General features: G+C 38.6%; 1 protein-coding gene across 1 annotated transcript; it reads right to left on the bottom strand.

Moving 5' to 3' along the window:
* On the bottom strand, positions 7,599-10,439 carry LOC107630299 (FRIGIDA-like protein 4a). The gene is made up of 3 exons (XM_016333398.2): positions 9,165-10,439; positions 8,585-8,760; positions 7,599-8,485 (listed from the first exon to the last, which is right to left on the bottom strand). Exons 1-3 carry the CDS (start codon positions 9,859-9,861, stop codon positions 7,907-7,909), a joined length of 1,452 nt encoding a protein of 483 aa, XP_016188884.1. The 5' UTR covers positions 9,862-10,439; the 3' UTR covers positions 7,599-7,906.

The raw sequence follows: 10,730 nt of genomic DNA, 5'->3' as shown, positions 1-10,730 counted from the left end.
CAATGTACTATCCCTCATTACTCAAGAGAAAAAGCATAGATCTACTGGTACAAGTGCACACTCAAGTTAGAACCAAGTTGCTTTCTTCACAAAAAATAAGAATCCTTATGCATCTAATGGTCGTGGTAGAGGCACACCGAAGAAGGATCGACCCCTTTGTCCACACTGTGAAATTCTTGGACACTCAATTAACAAGTATTATAATATTCATGGATTTTTTTTCCAATTATGAAAGACGGAGAATATCCAAATAGTCAGCACATCATGTGGTCACTACTCAATCACCTCAACCAAACCAAGAGTTATCTCTCTCTCTCTCTCAACCTGACCTCATCATCACAAATTCAACACCTATTGAACTTTCTCAATAATAAGCAAATTCATGAAGTTTTCTCAAATGGTGCCACTGATGTCTCCAATCTAGCAAGTATAATCCTTAACATCTTAGTCTCAAGGTCAAATTTCTCCAAAGATTCTTGGATCCTGGATAGTGGTGCTACCATACATATACTATATGATCTTTCTATTTTTCCATCTATTCACACAACACAAAGATTTTCAGTTTCTCTACCAAATGGTACCGTTTTTCATGCCAACTTAATTGGAACACTCACTCTCAACTCTAATATTACCTTGCAAAATGTGTTATATGTGCTTGAATTTTGTGTCAATTAACTTTTTGTTTCATCATTTCTGTCCAATACATCACTCACCATTACCATTAGGTCTAACTTCTTCACAATTTACTGTAGCAACTTATCGAAAAGGATTGGAAAGGCTAAATTACATTAAAGACTCTATATCTTGAGAGCAGAACTCCCATCCAATATCTTATTACCAAACCTTCAATCAAATGTCTCTAAGTCTGTTTTCCTTTCTAAACAAATAAATTTGTGCACTCCAACTTTATGGCACAATCGTTTAGGTCATGTTTCTTCCAAAATTTTACAACATTTAGCTCACACTTTTCAAATAATTCTGATTGTGATCATTGTGAAGTATGTCCGATTGCTAAATTCAGAAAGTTACCTTTTCAATCTCACAACAATTTATCCTCTCATGCTTTTTACCTTGTACACTGTGATATTTGGGGACCATATCACATCCCAACTTATAACGGCGAACGCTATTTCTCGTCTCTAGTTGATGATACAACTCATTTTTGTTGGATTTACTTGCTAACCTCAAAATCTGAAGCTGCAGATTGCATTAAGAATTTTTACAACTTGATCAAAACTCAATTTAGTGCCAAAATCAAATGTCTCAGATCAGATAATGCTAGAGAATTAGCCATGATAGAGTTTCTACAACGCAAAGGTGCACTACATCAATTTTCTTGCCCTTATAGACCTCAGCAGAATGCTATTATTAAGAGAAAATACCAGCATCTATTAAACGTTGCAAGGGTGTTGTACTTTCAGTCTCATGTGCCAATCTCCTTCTGGGGTGAGTGTGTCCACACTGCAGCTTTCTTAATCAACCGAATGCCTAGCCCTCTCTTAAAGCTCAAGTCATTACATGAACTCTTTTTCAGCAAAACACCAAAATGTGATGCCCTTCGATCTTTGGATGCTTAGCATATGTTGCAAATACGTCACCTTCAAAGACAAAATTCTACCCCAGAGCTGAACCTTCAGTGTTTGTTGGAAATCCAGTGGGTTATAAAGGTTATAAGCTATACAACTTGAAAACCAAATAACTCTTTATCTCACGGGATGTCATATTCCATGCGCAGATACTACCCTTCAAGAACTCTCCACACCTTCATACTCAAACTGCCCTTTTCCAAGACACAATCCTTCCCCAACTAGCTTTCGATTTACCATTACTTCCCCAAAGCATCAACCCTGAGACTACTCAGACCACCATTGCATCCGATTTGCACCTTGTTCCTACACCTCAACCCCTTCGAAGATCCTTTAGGCATCTTCACCCTCTTTCTTATCTCATTGATTACATTTGCACCACCACATCTCCATACCCCATCTCTCACCACATTAGTAACCACAAACTTAACCTCAATTATTATCACAGCATCACTCAAGCAACTGCTGTCTCAGAACCACAGTTCTATCATCAAGCTATCAAACATGAGGAATGATGCAAGGTCGTGAATGAGGAACTAGAGGCACTTGAGACAAATAAAATATCGGAGCTAGTACCTCTACCCAAAGATAAACATACCATTGGATATAAATGGGTTAATAAAGCGAAACTAAGGGTTGATGGCACACTTAAATGCTACAAAGCTCGCCTTGTGGCCAAGGATTTTACTCAACAATCAGGGGTTGACTTCAACAACACCTTTAGTCCTGTTTCTAAAATCACCACTATTCGCATTCTACTCACCATAGCTGTTGTAAAACAATGGCCTTTGCCTCAACTTGACATTAGCAACGCCTTCCTCAATGGCGAGTTAAATGAAGAGGTTTACATGGATCTTCCTCTCGGGCACCCTCAGAGACAGTAGGGGTTGGTTTGCAATCTCACTAAATCTCTCTATGGGCTTCGCCAAACTTCGCGTCAGTTGTTTACAAAATTTTGCACAACTCTCACTCAACATGGATTCAAGTAATGCAAACAGGACTACTCAATTTTCTTCTTGGGAGAAGGTGATGCTACCACACTCCTCATTGTCTACGTTGATGATATTATCATTGTTGACCCTCAACATGAGTTAGTGATGACACGTCTTTTGAAGCAATTTTTAAGGCCTTTTTCTTATTCATTTTCTTAGGTTTTAATTAAATTTCTTATGTTTTCTAATATAATTTAATAAATAATCAAATATTTAGAGTTGGGATAGTGTTTTTATATTTTTAAAAATTTTTGGCTTAAAAACTAGCAAGAATCAAAGAAAAACTCAAAAACAAAAAAGCATGACTTAAAGAAGCAAAAAGCGTACCCGAAAAAAAGGAAATGAAGCACGCCAGTGCACAAAGCAGCACGCCCGGCGGATTGCCCTTGCGCCTAGTGGAAGACTTCCACGTCCAGCGGCCTTGATCCACGCTCGGCAGCTTCTATACTCCTTTAGCACTCCCAACGGCTCCTACTCCACGCCCAACGGATTGATATCCTAGTAGGTGAATTTTTGGCTTGTTTCCCAATTTTTTCTAATACAAGACCAAATTAAACATAATTACAACTCTTAAGAAGTGACAATTAAAGCCCAAGATTAATTATCCATATTATTGGAAGCCTTAATCAATTGAAGACTCTAGAAGATTAGTTATTAATTATTTCTAGAAACATAAAAGATTTGGTTGTTAGGATTTGTTTCTAAATTAGATTTGAATTATTGTTTTGATTTGAATTTGAGGTAAGTAGTTAGTTATCTTATCTTTTTTTTTTGAAAGATAAGATTAGGATAGTTCTTATCTTCCTCTCTGAAAGATAAGATTAGTTTAGTTTGAATTTGAATTCTAGAATTTAGGATAAAAATAAGTGAACCTTGTTCACAAGAGGGGATATCCAGAAGGAGGATCTTCGGATCCAAATCCTATCCAGCTCCTCCGTAATCTCTTCTTGTTTTTCTTTCACTTTTTTATGGGTAACTAATCCTTTGTCAAAGGGTTAGGAGCTCTATTTATGTTTTCTATGGGTTATTAATCTACGTTTATTTTATTTTGAAGTTTTGCCTTGATCTATTTTATGATTGAGTTATTCGTTCTTCATTCGGATTAGTAGTATTGAGAGGTATGCTAATCTTTTTTGAATTCTTTTATTATAATTGAAAAATTTGATATTTGAATTAAAACTTGAAAACTTTTTCACATGAATCTTTGAATTTAGCTAGGAATAGTGGTTCAATTAGTATGCGAGACATGCATAATTTTCAATCACTCTAATTTTGAATAAGTGACGTATAATTCGGATTAGAACAACTTTTAAAAATTATGTTTTCTTCTAAGATTTAACTAGACAGGACTAGCTTGAATACGTGACATATAATTCGACTTAAAGACTACTTAAAACCTTATTTGAATCTAAAATAAGTTTTTGTGCTTAATCTCTTGATTAATTAATTGATGACTAATTAATGCTCAAAAAACTGAGGAGCCAAGGAATTGAAAATCAGTTACTAAAGATTTGTTGTGAAAGATCTTTGCAACTTCAAGATAACTAAACAAAGTTTGATTTCTCTAAAAGCATAAGCATCTCCTACTGCGCGAAATTAGAACTCGCACAACTTAACCGGCAAGTGCACCGGGTCATCCAAGTAATACCTTAGGTGAGTGAGGGTCGATCCCACGAGGATTGTCGGACTGATCAAGCAATAGTTATCCTGTTGAACTTAGTCAAGCAAACAATAAAAGGGGTTGTTGTTGAGAACGCATAAACAGATAAACAAGAAAAGCAATAAAAGGTTTGGTGTAAAATAATGATGAGAAAACAGTTAAGGTCTCGGAGATGTTTATCTTTCCGGATTAAAACTTCTTACTAACTATTTTAATTATGAATGATTCATTCTATAGCAAACTGTAAGTGATTAAATCCTAACTCCTTAGTGATTTAATCTTCTCCGATCCTCATCAAACGCCACTCCCGTGGTCATTCAATTCAGATTGGAGGGTGAAGTTCAAAAAGCTAGTTTATACCACAAAGGTCATAATCACTCCAGATCCCGGCTGAACAGATGTTGCTTGTCCCCAACAGGTTATGGATTAGCTGTCTAGTGTGTTCTCAAACTGTGGTTCAAGCGAACTCTCCCGAGGATCACAAGAACCCATGTAGAAAAAGGGTCATACTCCCGTTCCACCCAGTTTCATTAGATTAAGAACGAAAACACACCTTAGAATTGAATCAGACATATATTAAAATAGAAGAGTAATAATCTTAATCCATAGAAATAAACAGAGCTCCTAACCTTAATCAGGAGGTTTAGTTGCTCATATATTACAGGAAAAACAGGGTTTTGAAAAGTGTGAAAGGAAGAAGATCCTAAACCTAATTGATCTTTTCCTTTAAAATACTAACCTAATCATAAATGCTAAACCTAAAAGATATTATTTTAAAATAAAGATTACAAAGATAAAATAAGATAAAACTAATAAGTGCTAAGTCTACTTGGAGGCTCAATATTGTGATTCGGGCTGCATGCGGGCGTTCAGCGCCAGTTTAGGTGTTGAACGCCCAAGGAGGGAAGCTTGCGTCTTGGTTTGTGCCCCCTGCTGGCGTTGAACGCCAGGTGGGCGTTCAGCACCCGAGGAGGGTGCTGCTAGCATTTTCCTCTCTTGCTCCAAGATTCTTGAAACTGCTCTGAATTTCACCTAAAACAATAAAAACACAAGAAAAACTCAAAGTAGTATCCAAAGGTGATTTTTGCACTAAAATCAAGTAAAAGTAATTAAAATCTAACTAAAAACAATATAAAAATAACTAGAAAAATGGTATAAGATGCTCACGCATCATCTCCAAAGCCCTTGACTCTCACCATCATTGTCTTCTCTGAAAATCAACATTCCAGCTCTCTGTCTGTAAGCATTCAAGCACTCAAGGTTCTCAATCTCCCAGCAAGATACAATCTTGCCGCCTTCAAAATCAAGTTTTATTAATCTAATTAGGCATTTAATCTGATATTTTCTTGCTCAATCCTTTAATTTTCGTGGGAACGATATCCACTCACTGTGGTATTACTTAAACGATCCAATGCACTTGCCGATATCTGTAAGCTTTAATTTTCGCTCATCAATTAGTAACCAAAGACAAGCAACAACTTCAGTCAATCTTCAATCGAAAGACCTTAGATGATCCAAAATTTTTCCTGGGTTTAGAGTTGGCACGTTCAAAGAAAGGAATTTCACTCACCCAGCAAGAATACACATCTCTCTCTCTCTCTCTCACTCACATACCAATGGAAGCAAACCAGTTTCTTGGAGTGCAAACTAGCTCCCATACCAATGGAAGCAAACCTGAAGCTTCGTGCAGCCGAAGGTGATCCTGTGTCTGATGTTTCTAGTTATCGAAGACTGCTCGGTCGCTTGATGTATTTGAGGATTTCGAGGCCAAACATCACCTTCGCTGTAATTAAGCTTGCACAATTCATGTATGACCCATGCATTCCTTATCTCAATGCAACCTACCATGTCCTCCGCTACTTAGAAGGGGCACCAGGTCAAGGACTTCTCTTCTCCTCTAACTCTAAATTCAACATTTCGGTCTATACAGATGTAGATTGGGGCAGTTGTTTAAACACACAACGCTCCACTATAGGGTACTGCACTTTCTTTGGCGATTCACTGATTTCTTGAAAAAGTAAGAAGCAAGATGTAGTCTCTAGAAGCTCCACTGAACCAGAATATTAAACTCTTGCGAATGTTGCGTGCGAAATTGTCTGAGTCATTGCCCTCCTCAAATTCATGAACATTTAAGCCGTTTTAGCTATGCTGTTTTGTGACAATATCTCCGCCATTCACATGGCTAAAATCCCAGCCTTGCACGAGAGATCGAAGCATGTCGAAATCGACTGCCACTTCATCAAAGAAAAGGTGGAAGCAGGAATTGTGAAATTGGTGCATGTTCCTGGTAAGTACCAGACGACAGATATTCTCACCAAGACCCTCCCTGCACCCTAGTTTTGTTTTCTTATGGCCAAGTTAGAAACTTACAATTTGTATGCTCCAATTTGAAGGGGAATGTTAAGCTCACACTTAGCTCAATTGTATATTAAGATTAATTAGTGAATTTATTAGTTAGTGGTTAATTGCAGCCACACATATGTGCAGTAGCAGAGCACTCTATATATGACACTCCACATATAATGCGCAAGATGATACAATAACAAAATTCTTTTCCTCAATCATGCACCATCTAACAAGGACTATAGTACATCTGACTCTCACATGAAACTCGCAATTCTGTTTGAATCAAACAGTATGAGAGTTATGTGATGTTTTTATAATATTAGTACTTCTCTACAATTCAAACTCAGGTCATTGAAATCAATTCACCTAATATTTTTATTAGTATACCGCTAACTTCTCACGTAATCTTCTTTTGGATACATCTAAAAAAGTAAAACTACAGACAAGAACTCCATTCCAAAAAGGAGGAAAACCCCACACTCACCAAAAGAGTGAGTAGCAGCCATCATAGACAGGATAGTAAACAGAAGAATTCCCTTCCCGCAAGGTATGCACTATGTTCCAACCTAGTTATCCAATCCTTAACAAACCACTTCCGATTGAATAAACAATATTGCAACATTGATGAGGTAGAAACTAGGAAGACCCTTTTCAGAGAGCACATCCATATCTTTTTAGTTACAACTCAGAAGTGCGGTAAGATATTATAAATGTTAGGATCCCAAGCCATGAGCATGCAGTACTTAGAGCTAGGCTAAAAGCTCAACAGACATATTAGTTGACATACCAACAAAACCTGTTAAACTCTTTTCATTCTTATCAAAACCCCAAAGCTAGCTCTTACCGGTTCACCAGCGGGTTCCGTGTTGATTCTATGGGAATTCTATTGACAGAATTATGGCACTCGGTTTTTGTTCTTTTTCAAAGGGTGAGCTTTGCTGTATCCTTCAACCCTTGTAAGTTGTACCCAAAAGAATAAATGCACTAGCACTACTATATGCTGTAAAGATCACAGATAAAAAGGCATGCCATTGTGATTAAAGATTAAAAGCACAAGTAATCTTTTTACTCATGTTTTCAGAAGCTACTTCCGCCATGCATTCAAAACGGCAAGGACCAGTAGATAGTATAAAAATAGTAGAAAAGATACAGGAATGGTGAGGAACCTACCTTGACTTAATTGCTCTGTGATTACCAATTACAACCTAAATTCCCAAAAGGAAACGGAAAAATTAAGAGGCAAAAAAAAAGGCAGCTGCTTTTTTCTCCATTTTCTAAGGAACTGACGACAAGATTCAAGAGCAGGAGGAAGCAAAGAAAACTCATCCCCTGTAGCTAGATTGATCCACTGTGTATGGAGGTTGATAAGTGGATAGAGTGGCATTTCCATAATCATACATGCCGTAGCTAGACTGTGCTACATAAGCAGTGCTGGATCGGTAGCCGGGTGGACCCAAATTGTCAACGGGGAGTGAGTAATGCTGTTGGGTCATCCCAGCGGGGCTTTGAGTGTGGGCAGCTCCATAGGTTGCAGCATAAGGATTAGCAGTAGCTGAGGCATCATATACAGTCTGACTGGGATAGTTGAATGCGCTTGAAAATCTGGCATTGGGACTAGGCTGCAGAGAAGGTGCCAGGTTCCTGCGACTGGAAGACGAGGATGGATGCGGATGGAATTTGGCTGATTTGGATGGACGGGAAGAACCCGCTCCTCCAGCACGGATGCTGCGCTTCTTAGGTTTACCAGCTGTTGCGCTCTTCTTCCTTTCAGCCTTTGTTTTCTCCAACTGTGTAACCCGCTTCCTCAAATTATCGAGGTTGAATTCTGATTCCAGCTTGTGATCTTCTACACATTTGATTATGGCCTTAATTGTATTCAACTCCAAAGTGGTTGAATCATCCTGAAAAGTGAGACAGGCTTAAGAAAGTTGCTGAAGGCATAATCAGAGGAGAACTTTAAAACAACCTATAGAACAGAATTCAATAGGTAAGATCCAGACCGTAGCAGCCTGATTGTTATTTCCCTTCTTCGACGTTATAGCAGCATTCTTCTTGTAGTTCCGAAGACAGGACTTGAGCAGGTCGACTGGAGGAAACCTTTCAGTCAAACCAGATTCTGAAGCAAAATAAACAGCTTCTACCTCTTTGCCATTTTTTACTAGTTCATCTATTATATCTGCATATAATTCTTTCTTTCATCAGTCCTCCAAAACATGCATCCTTTTGTGAAATGTTTTCAATATACTAATCAAAATTCACAAATCTAATCAAACTCTGCTATCTCCATTACTTATAGGGTTAAAAGTATAACAAATATCGTGTTAGTAAATAATAATAATAATAAAGACCTGTATAGTCACATCTAATTATGATCAATGTCATCATGTTACAAGTTCCATTCCATCAACCCACTATATAACATGCAAATCCAACATTATATGAGAAGTATATACACTTACCAAATAAATAAATCAGTCACACTCTAACTGCAGCAACAATGTATCATTAGCAAGTACAAATAAATAAACAATCCTCAAACAAAATGCTAAGACACAATTAGAGAAAGAACAGCACACGAACCTATCATCTTGTCACCGAATTCCAACATGGCAGCAAGCTTAGCCATGTCCCTTCTGGACGCAAACTCCATAACGAACTTCCTCAAATAGTCATCATCGAACATAGACCTCAGTCCAAAACACACCACCATCTGCAGAAACATCACCACCTCCGCAGCACCAACAGTTCCATTCTCCGATTCCTCGTCCATCTGCCTCTTCCACAGCTCCACCAGCCCCACCGCCCTCTCCACAATCCGCCGAGAAAACTCCGGACGCTTTGCTCCGGCACCAGATTCCGGAAAGAGAGCCTGAATCAGGATCCCGCAGGCCCATCTCTTATCGGTGACGCCAGACTTAGCCAGCTTGCAATTCAGGAATTCTTCGACGGCGTCGAGGACCAGCCTTGGGGGGTCCACGGCCTCGGATATGGAGGCGGATATCTCCGCCCTGAGGGATGCGGATTCCTTGCCGGCGGACTCGCGCTCGGGGATGGAGGAGTCGCGGTGGCGGAGTTCTTCGAGGGTTTGGTGGGAGCGGGATTGGAGAGATTGGAGCTTGGAATCGAGGGATTGGGATTTTTGGTGGAGGGAGGTGTCGAGGGAGGTGAAGCGGTGTGAGAGGGCGGCGAAGAGGTTGGTGCAGGTGGTGAGGATAGCCTTGTGGGATTCCAGGTCCTCGAAGAATTTCTGTACCTTTGCTGAGCTTGTTTCCGCCATTGTTGAAACCTGATTTCAGATGTGCAAAACGACAACGAAAACCCTCAAAAAACCACTCACCGCCAATGTTTGTTTGATAACAAATTAGGAAATGAATAATGAAATTTTTTAGTTGGTCTGAACTCTGAAAAAGAGCAGAAACTCATGCCATACGCCCAATGCTAAAATCTAATCTATGGGTTATGCTATTGGGAGAAAGGGTATTTTCTTCCCATCTGCTGAAATGTGTTGGAAGCAGGAGAAGGAAACACTTGGAGTGTGACTTTTTTTGGTCCGGCTGACATGAAATATAAGTCACATTGTGGTTTATTAATTGAAATTAACTTTTTCATATAATACGATGACAAGTTATTAGGGTTTTTTTTTTTTTCAGATATTAATTTTGAAAAGATGAAAGAAAGCTCTGCTAGAGTTCCACCCAAAAAGAAGATTTGAAAAAATGAAGCACAACAAAAGTCAAGATGGGGGAGGATGTCGACCTCAATCAACCCAACAAGTATGGACATCGTAGTGCAAGACTAACATGTTGAGAACTTGGCAAAGATCTCTTTTAAGGACTTCCTGTTGACGGCACCTGGCCTCAATTCGGAAGGAGATAAGATGAATATGGACGATATCAAAAAAATGCTCCAAATCCTCGGGATCGTTGGTATATGGATACGAAAAAGGAAGATTTTGGTGAAAAATCCTTTGATCCTTGTCCTACCATTTCGGTGTCAAAAGAAGAGTTTAATGAATGATACAAGTCTTGGTTCAATGCATTGATTGTTAAAGTTCTAGGCTAATGCATGGACTTGGCTTTCATAGAACAGTATCAATATAATTAATATGGATTGTGACTATTTTTTTGTTTATTTTTCAGATGAAGA

Source organism: Arachis ipaensis, chromosome B03, assembly GCF_000816755.2.
Source record: "Arachis ipaensis cultivar K30076 chromosome B03, Araip1.1, whole genome shotgun sequence".
In the NCBI taxonomy this organism is placed as follows: domain Eukaryota; kingdom Viridiplantae; phylum Streptophyta; class Magnoliopsida; order Fabales; family Fabaceae; genus Arachis; species Arachis ipaensis.
This window is presented reverse-complemented; position numbering and strand designations above follow the sequence as displayed.